At 39.5% G+C, this 14,120-nt stretch overlaps 1 protein-coding gene across 1 annotated transcript in view; it reads left to right on the top strand.

Moving 5' to 3' along the window:
- Positions 1 to 3,432: 3,432 nt before the first annotated feature.
- lsamp (limbic system associated membrane protein) overlaps positions 3,433 to 14,120 on the top strand; it is a 614,372-nt gene continuing 603,684 nt past the window's right edge. The window contains exon 1 of the mRNA XM_066699129.1: positions 3,433 to 3,681. Within this exon, the coding sequence (XP_066555226.1) occupies positions 3,618 to 3,681 (64 nt within the window). The 5' untranslated portion in view covers positions 3,433 to 3,617. The remainder of the gene's footprint in view (positions 3,682 to 14,120) is intronic.

The raw sequence follows: 14,120 nt of genomic DNA on the forward strand, positions 1-14,120 counted from the left end.
TCTCTCTCTCTCTCTCTCTCTCTCTCTCTCTCTCTCTCTCTCTCTCTCGCACACATGAACTAAACATGAACATAAGAATATAAGAAAGTTTACAAACGAGAGGGGGCCATTCAACCCATGTTGTTCTTTCTCTCCATGGTTTATTTGTTTACATTTGAAATTACAGAAAATAGACACCTTAATTGACAACCAAAGTATTCCCTGTATCATTTGTTGAATAAATCAAATAGGGTTTTTTTCACCAAATTTTGGAGACATAATTTAAGACATCAATCAAAATTAAATGAATCTATTAGAGTAAAACTTTAATGGAGATGTACGATCCAGGCTTTTAAGGGTCTTTCACAGGGCAGTTAATTACAACAATTGATTATTAATTTAGTTTCACTTTAAAACCAACTGCATATTCTAGATTTAATTAATCCACTGGAGCTTTTCATTCATACCTAATACTATATAGCTTTAGGCTCAAAACCTACCTTTTTTAAGTGTAATTTCTTCCACAGACACCAACTAACTCTACTAAGGGTATATTAAGTGACTGGGACTCTGTCTTTCTCAATAATTCCAATTTTCCTCTCCCAAAAAGTGAATAACATGGAAATGTGAGATGAAGCAACATGATTTGTGCAGCTGATGTAGGCTTGAGTGTCGAGCTTTCAATACGAATCTGCATCTCTTTAAGTGAGAGAAAGGGAGAATTGAATATCTTCTGATGGAGCTGTTTCTTTTTTATCATTATTTTTAAACCCGTTTTGTTTTCACTCAGCTCTTCCTGCGGTTCGATTGAAATGGTACAAATTATGACTAATGTTCTAACGAGCTAATAAATAATGTGCTCTCAGTGAGTCATGATTCAGAAGAAAGACAACAGGGCGAAACAGACAGGACAATGTATTTTGTCTGTGCTTCAAATGTCGCAGTCACGCCATTCCTGCACATTAGACACACAATACAGAGTTTGTTGAGTGTTGGAAAGCAGAAATTCTCTCGCTGTGATCCCCACCCCTGCTAAGGTTTTGTGTCTAAACTGAGAAGTAGTCAGAAACCACTACAGAGATGAAAACATGCTGTAGAGAATAAAGTTAGTGAAGCATCAGCTGGCGGTCTTCCCTTCTGGCTGGAACATAAGCAATGCCAACCCTGAGTGCAGTGTTAGGGCTAGTGCATTGCTTCAGGGCTTTATAACCCAAGTGGGACATTCAGCTTAGATCCCAGCAGGCCTGTTAACACACAGGCAGGGCCGATACATTCAACAGATGGAAAAAAAACAAAACACATTTATCACACATCAATCCCAAAGCAAAACAAATAATCTCAACTGGAAATCTTACTGTAAAACCTCATTAAGAAGGTGCTGTATCATTTATAATACAAATGGTTAATTTCCACTTGCCAGATTCTTCTTGCAGCCCAAAATCTGAAACAAAATCACTTTATCTTTCTCTAGCACTCTTCCCCTTTCCTCTTTTGACAAATCTCAGTTGTTCATCGTCCATTCCAGGTGGGTTTTTTTCTTTTTTTTTTCCTTTACGGTTTTCTTGTCAGAACAAAGGATTTCAAGTTGAAGCTCTCCGCATACCAGCTACTCCAAGCCCTATCTAGGCTGTTTCCTTTGATATGGAGAGATGTCATGTGAGTACTGGTAAGGAAATGGTAAGGCATGCCATATTATTTCCTTCCCTTTTAGATGTTTACCTCTTTGTGCCTCAGACACATTTCCATGTAAAAACACTTTATTTTTACTATTGATTGTGGTCCACACTCCACAAAGCAAAACATTGACTTTTCTGGTGCTGTCCCTTCAGAATACCCATCCTTGTGAGGGGTAACTATGGATATGTGATTATATCTTATGTCCTTGCCTGGCCCCATTGTACTACACTGCTTTGTTTTTGCATATGTCTTGTTTTTAATTGTGTACTGCACTCTGAGATGCTTTGTTCAAAGAGCGCTGTATGAGAATACATTTGTATTGTATTATATTGTACTTACCGTACACTCCCTCTCTAGACTCTTTCAGGCTCCCTGTTTAAAACAACCAATAGCAGACTGGCTAGTGTACAAGCTGCTGTCCTCTCCTTATTTTCTCATTTATTTGTCTCAGTGATCACATATGTGACTGAGAGACATTTCACTACACTGCGTAATAGTAGTAGCAATAACTAATGTAAAATAACAGTGAAACATGTATTCACTCTAACATTTAGTCTTCTTCAAGTGGATGCTGAATGTTTTTATAAGCCAATGGTTTACAAACACTTTTAATTTCACATTCTCCAGGGTGGGTCCTCTTATTGCCTGTCCTATCTATTCAGGCCAAACACAATATGACATAGTTTGTGACTAAAAATGAATATAAAGATTCTCAAAAGGACTTTAACACTATAACAAAACCCCACAGCTGCTGCATCGCTTCTGTGTAGCTGTTCCGTGGTGAAGAAGATCTCATTCCACCAGAAAAGAAAGAAAAAAAGAGAACAAATTTTAAGACTCTTCTTTTCTCTGGCACATGAAGAAGCATTGCAATGAAGTCTTAAGAATGCACAAAGAGCAGCTGAATGATGCCCCGCAGCAGTGATAGCCTGCTTTACAACACACTTATAATTGGCACTCAAAAGCTGCCCATTTTGAAGAGTTGCTGGCTGCTTGTCCACTCTGATTTACACATGCATGCTTTGCCCTGAAAAGCTTTGAGTTTGAGTTTGAGTTTTATCAATGAGTCAGATAGGAAAATGTGGCAGGAAACTGTTCTGCTAACATCTAAAAGTCCAAAAGTGTAATGCATTATGTGTGCTGTCTACATGTGCCTTGAGCAATGTTCTTTGGGATTTCAAAGCACACGCACACACGCGCACACGCTCTTGCACACACACTCACACATATTTATATTCTAATAGGGCTATCAATATTATTAGTAGCAGCAGGCAATCGTGGTTCTAGCACTGTTGTTCTATTGATCTGACTGAATTCAGATGAGCACTTAGGGTTAGATATGTCTGTGGCTCAGTCTGTGCTGCCCTTCCACCGAGCTGATGTCCACTGCCTTGGGCCTACAGTTACAGGACAGGCAGGAAGGTCCATTTGATTACACTGGGGTACAGGATAGCACTGTGGGCATTACATATGTCTTCGCCTGGCAGCTCTTGTCCTGTCCCAGCATCCTCTAACCTCTAGGACACTGGCTATTTCTGTATACTTGAAACCATGGCCTAAATATAATGTGTTTAATCACTTAATAGATGATATATACACCGAAAAGCAGCGTCCACAATCTTTTGATGCTCTCTGTTCATGCATGTGTTTACCTGGGCGGCAGCTAGGTGGCAGCGATGAACAGAAAGTCACGGAGAGAAAGAAAAGAAGGGGGGGAAAAAAAGAGAAAAGCTAGGAAGTGGCTGTGATTGAAGCGGCTGTGCTGTTTCTGTAGCTCAGCTCCCGGTCCTGTACTGTGCAGCAGCGGCGGAGGAGAGCGGCAGAGCCAGTGCTGAGCAGAGTGAGGCAAGAGAGCAACACAGGTCCAGGTCAGGGGGAAGAGCCCAAATCTGCAGGAGACCTCAACAAAACTGGATTGTGTGTTTTGGGGTAGAGAAGCAGGCAGACAAGAAGAGGACAACATGCATAGCGTCTGGATACACAGCATCTGGATCGTGGGGGTCGTTTTACTCTTTGGATTTCAAGGTAGGGGGGACATCTCAATTTGAAACATATTCTGTACTGCACTAGTACCCAGGCTGGACAGACACAACTCTCCAGTCTGCCTCCCTTCTCTTTCTCTGGTGCCAAACGCATTGATACAAAGTCTGGATGCTGTGTTGAATACAGCTTTCTGGGCAGCGTCTGGCAAGTGCTGGGGAAAAGATACATTCCTGCTTCTTTTCGTTTTGCAGATTAGATGCGTGCAAACAGTAGTGCTTTCTTAATTGCATTAGAAAGAGACGCAGCAAAGCAAGTGCAGCGCCTGCAAATGAACAGGTTAATAGAGTCATGAGTGTCAAGCATCGCAAGGAAGGTTGATTTATTATTTATTTGTTTGTTTGTTTATTCATTTATGTATTCATTGCATCGTGTTCAGGTACCTTTTGAGTGCAAACAGTGTTGATGCAACTTCCCCCAATATAATAATCGGATACAGAGGGGGGTGATGGAGTAATGTGGCAGCCCAAGGTATCTATTTTAACCAGTGTGAGGACTTGATCATATGTAACCTTTCCCTCTAATCGTTTAACGGTCTCCTCCACTTTCAGTGTATCAAACACACATCTATACCTAGTGTCCACCTAGTGCACCAATCAGTCAGCATTGAGGCACAATTTGAACAGTTTCCTAGACTTTAGGGGGGTGAGAAACGTTTTGCTTCAGTACTGCATTTGCCTGCTTTGTACTGGAAACAAAGGGTTACATGTATGGGTCTTGTAGGCTTGGCAAAATGTGTCCCAGTATCTTCACAGTGGTGGGAGCACAGCTCTTTGATTTCAATGCCCTTAATGAAGCTCTCTTTGAACTCCACACACAAAGTTCAACATTCACTATTGGAGCTGACAGCCAGTATATTTGGACTATTCCACAATGAGCTGCAACTAGTGTTTTTTCTCTCCAATATACAACGTACTGAACGCCACAAAATCAGCAGTGGTTTCAGAGCAGTAACCAGCTCAACAGATAACTAAGATGGTTAACTAAAGACCTGATAATGAGCTTTATTTTTTATAATTTTATAATTTCTTAATTATTAATTAAAAAAAAAACTGTATAGGGATTTATTGGAACATAGTGGTACAAAGCAATATTCCATAAGCTGATTAAAAGACATTTTAATTGGTTTAGATTTTGCCCATTTTAGCATCCTTAACCTCCCTTTCTCCTCTTCCTCCCCTGGTTTTAGCTTGTGTTTGAGGTATGCATGAACTGATAGATATTAGACATCCTATGTTTTCAGTTTAAAATTGGAGATAATCAAGATTATATTTCTACTTTACAATGGAGATGTTCACCTTTTTTGTGGTTTGTTTTTTAATATATGTACTTTAGTAAGAATAATGTGGTTCAGTGAAAATGACTTGCATGCTAGAGAGCCAGGACAGGATTTACTGCTGGCTGAATTTGGCCTGTCTGAGCTCCACACAACAGACAGTGGTTACCGGGCAGAGGAAGCGGTTCACTTTAGTGCACAGTTTTGCCGGAAATGACCTCACCTGAGATTAAAAAAAAAAAAAAAAAATCCCAGCGGTGGCAAAACAAGAACTAAAAAGCATTGGTGACTTACAAATTTAAAACCATATTGAGGAATTGACTTTGACTTGGCATTGCATACAGCTTGTGATATTGAGGTTTTCCTATTTCATGTATATAAGTGCACAAAAATTATGAAAATGTATGTTGTCCGAGGGAGGGGGGCAGTATTTCCCCTCCAATGTTAACTTGCCATTCCATCTAACCTGGGAATCCTATCCTCCTTGTGAAGACTAGAGTTTCTGTTCCTCTTTCAATTTTTCTAAGCTGTGGCACAGACCTCACTAGGGAAGGCCATGACTTCTATCACTTCGGCATTGCGTGATCTCATCTGCCCACAGTCAGTTTCTATAAGGACATGATTTCTCTGTGTCTTCTGCATTTAATTGCAACCAAACTCGTATTAGCTTTTCATTTGAGAGACCTCAATTGAACTATTTTCTTAATTAGCTCTGTTTATTTATTTTTTAGTCATTGGATTCAGGAAAAACAAGAGAAACAAACAACAGAAAGTTTAGGTGGGTTGATTCCTCATCTCTTAAACCTGTGAACAACTAATTGTAGTGTAGTAAAACAATCCCATAATAAGCTTTTTTTTCTTGGATCTGATGGTTACATTCCACACATCCTGGTCATTGGAACAGTTGGCCTAAATCATAGGCATTGTGAAGCCCAGTAAGAGTTAAACCCTGCACGTTGTACTTGGGTTAAGGCTGCTTTCTAACACCCAGTTGATATAGCTGCAATTAGTCGTATACATATGTATTGGGTTTTATCAAGCAAATGGTCCAGTTAAAAGTTTAGATTATCTGAAGTGATCCAGAGCTCAGGCACAAGAATAACAAGAAGACATACAGCTCCCCCAGGACCATGATAGGTAACACTGTACAAGACATCCCCAGGTAGAGCGCCCTACATTGAATCCACTAACCTTTCATTGTGAGCAGTGTCTTTACTGTCAACCTCAGCAATTGGCCTCATCTTGTCAGTTTATCTCCTTCTAAATAACCCCACCGCAATATTTACATAATTCTCATTTGTAAAGTGAATTGGGCTAGATGAGATTGGGCAAAGAAATGTACAGTGCTAATTTCTCTGCGGAGATGCTTTTCTCTGAACCTCCAATATTGTTAACTAGCTGTATAATAATGCGATTTATCACTGTTCCTCAGGCCAGCAGTGAAAAATAATACCCTTGGGACTGTGTTCTCCTACTACTAGTGTACTACTCCTGTGATGATAATCCTAATAATAATGGCAGTAGTCAAGATGTATAAAATTAGCCCAGGTAATTGAGGAGGGTGGTATTGTAGGTCTGTGTGCCCTGTTTATCATGTGATTTTGTTTTTGCTTGACGGTGTGTCATGATATCTATGCTTCAAATACAAAAAACGTCCATTAGGGAGAGGGAAAGCACTTTGGCCAGTGTTGATACTATACATCAAACCTGTGACATTTTATTCATTTAGATATCCTGAAAGCAATCATAGTAAGCCTGCAATTAGTGGGATTTAAGCTGTTTTTTTAACACACATAATTGGCTTTTGTGTATCCGATAGTGTGCAATTGTAGGCTTTTATAATATGCAATTGCATAAGTTAGGTCTAATTGTCACATAGATGAAAATAATGGGTATCCAGCGCAAATGGTGTGAATGTTTTCCCTTTCGTGTTAATTTTCTGAGGTTCCTCATTCTAAAGAGACCTTGGTGGCTCGTATTGTGGGTATTGTCACAGAAGTGCCATCCAATACAATGCTTTAAAGGCTTTTTAAAAATAGATTGTGAATTATATTAAAGGTACCAATTTTCCTTTCCCTGAATAACACATCTATTCAGTTTCCACACAAAAGGAGACACCATGATGTCTCTTGTGAAGAAACTGCTGACTTTTTATTTTTATTTTTATTTTATTTTTTTAAATGCTTGGTTAAACATTTGGCAAAGTAAGTGAAATCCAGGTTTTTCTATTGACTGGTCCAACCAAACCTGTCAACGGCTACAGTGATAATACAGGCAGATTTTGTTCTCACAAGTGACTCAGTGATCGTTCCCACTTTTAAGGCCATCACTTGAAAAGTTGAGAAGGATCAGCTGAGACAGGGCTTTGTGAGGGGTGGTCTTTACCCAGTGGAGCTGTTAACATTTTAAGTGCATTTTCATCTGCTGTTGTTACTGGTTAAACACAACAAGAGACTCCCACTCTGGGGAAATGTTTTATCTTTTTTGCAGTCTGGTCTTGGCTGTTGTGAGGATGTTGGCTGTATAGATGTGTGCTCTGCATTTGGCAAATATAAAAACCTCTGGAGTGGAACCACATGCATTCATGATGTGTTTTCTTGACTTGTATGGACTCGGCAGTCGAGCAAGTTGTTGCCTATGCGGTCAGCTGTTTTTCCCACTGCCTGTGGAGGATGTTGCTTTGTTGATTGCCTTAGTGTTCAGGACAACTACAGAGTTACTTAATGCATTCCTTTGCTTAACTCCCAGGTGGTGACATGAGATGTGGTGTGCATGTGGGGAAACAGATGAGACTCCTCTTACAGAGCAGTTTGATCCATTTCAGCATCTATAAGAGCTGCGGGCTCTTTGTAGGCGCTGGCCGGGTGAAACGGAAAGCAATGTATTTAGTTTCATTTGAACTCCACATGTCTGTTTATGAGAAAGTATTAACAATAAGGCAACAAGTTGGACTTATTCAGCGTTTCATACTGATTTAAAGCCTGATAATAATATTACCCAAATGAACTACTTTAACATAATTTGCTCTTCTTGCTAACCTATAACCCTGACAGATATGTGTGCCTCCAAAGTATTTCCTCTTGGATGAATTCAGATTACTTTTAAGATCTTTACTGGCTGCATCTGACCAGTTCCACACACAATTATTTTCCTGACTCTGTTCTGATCTCTCTAAATGTACTTATCTTGACTCTATCACTCTTCCCCCCCCTTTCTCTCTTTGCCCTCTACCATCCCTGGGATGCTCCTGCTGTTTCCATCTTGATAACATCTACAAGATCGGTGCTTTCTTGACAACCTCCCCTACCACTCAGCTTCTGGTCTGGGTCCAAATCCTCTCTAGATTGTACTGCTGCAGCTCAGCTCATCTAAAACTCTGCTGCTCGGCTGGTTGTCTTTCTCACCTGCTTCTTCCATCGAGGCTCTGCGCTGCTGCCCACCTGTTTGCACATCTAGTTTAAGATTCTTGTCTCTGCCCATTGCTCTCTCCATCACTCTGCCCTGCTATCGCCAGTCCCTTGTCTCTATGTATATCTCCCTTTCTGTGTCCATCTTTGGCAAGCTGTTTGGCTGAGCCTTCACCTCACTCTCCTGTCTCCTGGCCCAATCTCAGTCCATTAACCTACTGTGGTTGAACAAGCTACCTGGGAACATCAAGACTACACTATCTGACTATTCAGACACATCCTGAAAACTCAGACAGCCACTGTCTCATGCATGTCTACCTCACAGCCTGTAACCATTTAAACAGCACAGTCCCACCTGGACTCTGTGTTTTAGTTTCACCACTCTTCAGAGTGTAAACTTTGCACTCTTATTTTATTATTTTTATTTTAGGTCCTTGTTGAATGACATTTGTATTGGAAATTACCTCAGTCAACTAATACAACTAGTGGTAATAGTACCAGTAGTGGTGATAACGCTAATCAAATGTGGTTCTATTGATTATTTTGCTTTGAAGTGCATTAGTTCATAAGGATTGAGTTTCCGTATTTGCATTTTTATTAACCAAAATGCGAACATAAGATGATTCTACAAGTTATACATTTCTACATTCTTTCCCTCATTGATGGGGCCTTAATATATTCTTTTAATGAAGGGTTATCGGTGATGCCATTACTTTGATGATTTCAAACAGCTACATTACACTGCTTCTTGAATTGGAAATGCAGTAAATTCAGTTGTTGCCCTGATGTTTTTTTTCGCTCTCTCTAATGCAAGAGAGGGGAAATTATGTTCGAGAGACAATTCGTCTCTTAGAATTCTGAGAGGGAAATGAATTAAAAAATATATCAAAATATGAAATCAAATGGAAAAAACAAAATGTGAACAGCATAATGTCCTTGGCAGCGTAGTAGAAAAAAATAATTACATTATTGTTGACAGAGTCAAACTGCATAAGATGTGTATTAAAAGGAACCTACAGAAAGTAGTCTAGAATCTTGCAGTATTTTACAATCTGTCGGCATCAGAGTGACTACATTTCGCTTGACATCAGCGATAGACTACTGGTCAGGGGGCTCTAATCTCATTTGAGGGCCTTTTCTTGTTAATATCCTAGAGGTGGACTTCTTTTTTAATTTCTTTATCCTTCTCCTATGGCTTTTTTCCTTTTCCAAGTGAAAAAAGAGGCATCCATTCTATTCTTGTGCTGTTGAAGACCTTGAGGAGACGAGGCCGAGCTGACAAAGAATCGTTCTTTCACCTTATGGATACAGTTACCTTTTGATGAAGTGCCACCGAAGTTGATTTAGCAAAGAAAATGAATGCTGTAAATGTAACCGCTGTGCTGCTCTCTAGGTCGTTGTGAGGAATGAAGGAGAGGGTTGCACACAGATGCTATCCAGTCAGAACCCTTTGCCGTCAAGAAGAGATGAGGTGGGGGTCAGAGTATGGTACTAAGATTTTGGCACCGGGTTCAGTGTCGGCTTCCAAGCGTTTCAGAATGGTAATCAAAAGTGAGGTCAGACTGTGATGAAAACCACTCCTTGATGCTGCTAGGCTCCTATGACACCGTTTGAATGCTGTGTCCAATCTGTTAGCCGATGTTTTCCACAGATACCTCTGCAGAGTCTTGAGCTGAATGGGGAAAAAAACTAAAACATGGGAGTCTCTGAGGTAAATCTGTAGGTACGGCAGATCTAAATTTGACTAATCTGAAGATTATGGGAGTGATGTCAATGGACTATTTAAGACAGGAGATTTCAGGGCAGCTCTGTGGAGAATTGGGCTGGTGTCTTTCGAATTCTGACACCATTTACTTCTTTCGATTCTGCACAGAGCGGGGACAGCAGGCTTCTCTGGAAATTAAATGGAAACAGACTTAGGTGCCTTTTAAGATGAGGACTGGTGGGTGTGCAGACCATATTGTCAACTAATCTTGTCACTGTTGTTTCATTAGGGATCCTTCAGAAACGGGGAAGGACGAAACGCAGAGATGAATTACCTTTCGGCAACCAAATGCGTAACTGAGATCTTGGCGTCAACATTGTCCTTCAATTGTATCCATTTAGAACAATTCTTAACTCCTTAACTTCAAAGTGATAGAAATTTCTAAATTTCCAGAATAGTTTTAGAAATATTACTCTGGGTTTTAACTTTTTATTGATTGTTAATTATAAATATTATATAATAATAATATATTAAAATATTATTAAAATACTAACCTATATCTCTGTCTATGAAGGTATGTATGTATATAGATCATTTTATAGCAAAACTTAAGATAACACATTTAGGCAGTTGTCTTTTAGGCAGGGCATTATCTGCGAAAATGTTAAAATAAGCGGAAAAAATGTAGAGAGAACATCCCTTGAAGACAAAACACCTGCTTCAAGTTGTCGATTTCTAACAAAGCATTGCGTGTAACAAGCCTTGTCAACAGTAATGATCTGCAGAAGCCAATTTTATCTTGGGGCATCTATCATGAAAACTTTTATTTGCATATTTGTGAGGACTTGAGTCTTTAAACCACCGCAAAGCAGTCGAGAAGTGCTTCTCGGCATTACCTCTTTATAAGTAACTCTATTGTTGGCATATGAAATGAAGCCTTTGTAAACTGAGCTCTTTCTCCTTCTGTGTGCCGGCAGCCAGTGGAGAACAGTGTAGTGTTTGTAGATACCTGATACACCCTTCGCTGTCAGCTCTGAGTTAATATTTTTTAAATATTATGAAACGGAGAATAGGTTTGGCAAAAATTATTAACAGATCTACAGTTTTTTTAAATTTTTCTGTCCTTTATTCTCTTCCTTTTTCTTTCATTTCCCCATCCATCCATCTATTCATCAGTCCACCATCTGTCCATCCTTCCTTTCTTCCGTCCTCTTCTGATGACCTTCAGTTTAGATTGCAGTCTGAATTGCAAGGATATCAGTCATGGTTATTACACACCACAATTATTACAGTTTTATCGAAAGCCAAGTTATATTATGATTGTTATTACGAATATAAAAGTTGGCAGATTTTTTATTTCTCCCCAAATTCACCTTGTGTACCATCAGTTGTGTTTTATTTTCCTATGAACATGGGCTTCTCTTCTGTCAAGGGGCCATAGTTCTAACAAAGTAATATGCTCCCCTGACATTTTCTACATCAGTGTGTCTCTCATTAGTCTGGTACTGAACATCAAATAGGACTAGTGGGAAATGATTGGATGATTTGCAGTGATGATAAAAAGACATCTTGTAAAAAAAAAAAAAGCTATTGTTAATAAAAAAATAAAAAAAATTATATATATATATATATATATATATATATATATATATTTTTTTTTTTTTTTTTTTTAAGTGCAATAGTGCTGCAGTGCTGGCCGGTCCTCGGACCTCAGGGGAGGAAGATTTGCAGGGAACACCTGGTCGGCTGTTCTCGCGGACTTGTGACTTGAACTTGGATTTTGAGAACGGATTTCGATTTGACTTGTTTGCAGTTTATCTTTAGTATTAGTTATAATAGTAGTTAGCCCCTGTGTTTGTTTATTGATGTCTTGAAGTGCTAGGTGTTGATTTGGTTTTGTATGACTGTTTATTTGATGTCTGTTTTCCTTTTATATTGTACTACTAAAGGAGCTTATGTGATGCTTCCAGGCTCTGCTCTTTTCATCACTTATCCAGAGACTCTGAAGAAAGATGTAAACCCTTCTTGGCTGGTCTTCTTTCTTGACCTTTAGGAAAATCACAGTTTGATGCCATTACCTTGTCATTTTTTATAGCGTTTTAACACTTTTCTTTTGGTTGCAGCTTTCTGTTGACTGCTTGTTTTAATGTCAGTACGGTGGTGATCAGAGCGAGCCCGCCTGGTGTGATTGGTTGTTTTCAAGTCCTGTTCAGTGCAAGAAATGGATCTGCAATCAGATCAATCACATGAGATATATCAATCATCTAAGCCACACTATCTTTCCTGCACAAATAACTTGTTATGTCAGGATGAAAGAAGTGCAGAACATTCTTGTCCATTTTCAACCAGGATAGACACTAGATAAAATAGTTTGGACTATCAGTCTGATTCGACTCATTCAAAGCTCTGTATAGGAGACTATAGTGCATTGATGTCAGTGCCCTGTCTAGATGCCAAATATATTCTCTTCGTATTACCGTTGTAGCAAGATTGTGTAAATCATGTGCAATTTCCAGCTCTGTATATTGCTTAGGAGAGGCCAGGTCCAATACAGTTTTTGGGTAGCTGATTTTTAGGAAACCATTTTCATCCAAAGCCATCTAGAGAACAGAAGACAAAGACAGACTCTGTGATCAAGTTTGGGGTACCTTAGTAACCTCCTTGATGTCATGTAGTTGCTCTGCAACCAAAGGAGTCATCTTCTATATGATAGTATGTTCTTTAGAAAAAACTTTAGATGAGTCTTCCTGACGTCTCCGGAGCGCTTTGTTATAGTTGAATAAGCTACTTTGGTATTATTCCAATTAAATCAGGGCCTGATTCTTCCTTGTCCACCTATCTATTGAAGGAGTAAATTGCCCCCTATCAGCACCTCTTAGCGTTTTAGCCTTTGCTATATTAACCCCTCGCATTACATTTAATTCTTGCTTTTTTCCAGTAACATTTCATAGCCTTAGGCTGAGTGTGAGCACAGCCTGTAGTGTAGCCAGGAAATAGGACAGGGGTGTGTGTGTGTGTGTGTGTGTGTGTGTGTGTGTGTGTGTGATGGGGGTGGTAGGTCAAGTGGTTAAGCTGTATGGGAGTTCAACCAGAGCAAGTGGACCACTGATGATGAGACTGCGGGTGGGAGTGCTTTCTGTGACAGAACACAGTGTTTCCGCCGTGTGCCCTGTCCACCAGTGTGTATGTGAAATCAGGGACTGATTGTGATTGGATGAGGGCTCTGCAGAGATCAGGTGCCAGGACCATTTCACCTGTTACTCTGAGCTGTGCTGGATTGCTGTATTAGATGTCCAGGAGATGGCAGTAGTGTGCATGCTTGTTAACTCTTCATTTCTCCCAGGGCATTTATTAAACGCATGTAGATATTGAGAAGCTGTCGTTGTGTTTGTGTTTTGTGGAATCATTTTAATTTTTCTAAACCATTTTTTCCACATCAAATGTATTTCTTATTCACAAACAATGTCTTAAAATAAGTAAGCCCCAAAGCTCCATGCTTGAAAGAGGACTGTTCAAAAACCTGGTTTTGATGTTCTCAGCTCCCCCCCCCCACCATAACATCACAGAATTAAGTGGGATTACTGTCTAGCAAGTGCTAATTCAAAGAGCAACCAACCGATCAACAATCAAAATAAATACATATTTATAATGCTTTTTATGTGAAGGCATATACAAAACAAATGTATATATTTTCCTTTACTGACAGACATCTCTTCCCCTGTTTAAAGCTGAAGATGTATTGGATGGATTTGTTCAGATGAGCTAATTTTCATGTCTCAGAAAAAAAACAAAAACACAACAAACAAACTAGAACAAAAACATCAAACCAGGGAATTGCACCTAATTAAAAAAGGGCAAAGGGAAAAACATTGCATGCTCTGCATAAGACCTTTTATTGGCAGCAGTGAACGGTTAGATGTGAGATGCATCATATCCACTGACCTCTCTGCTTATAAAATGAGAAACTGAGTAACAGGGCTACTGAGACATTCACATTTGATCTGGCAGGCATCTCCTCTGCTTCTGCGTCGAGCAG

Source organism: Amia ocellicauda, chromosome 3 (assembly GCF_036373705.1).
Source record: "Amia ocellicauda isolate fAmiCal2 chromosome 3, fAmiCal2.hap1, whole genome shotgun sequence".
NCBI lineage: Eukaryota > Metazoa > Chordata > Actinopteri > Amiiformes > Amiidae > Amia > Amia ocellicauda.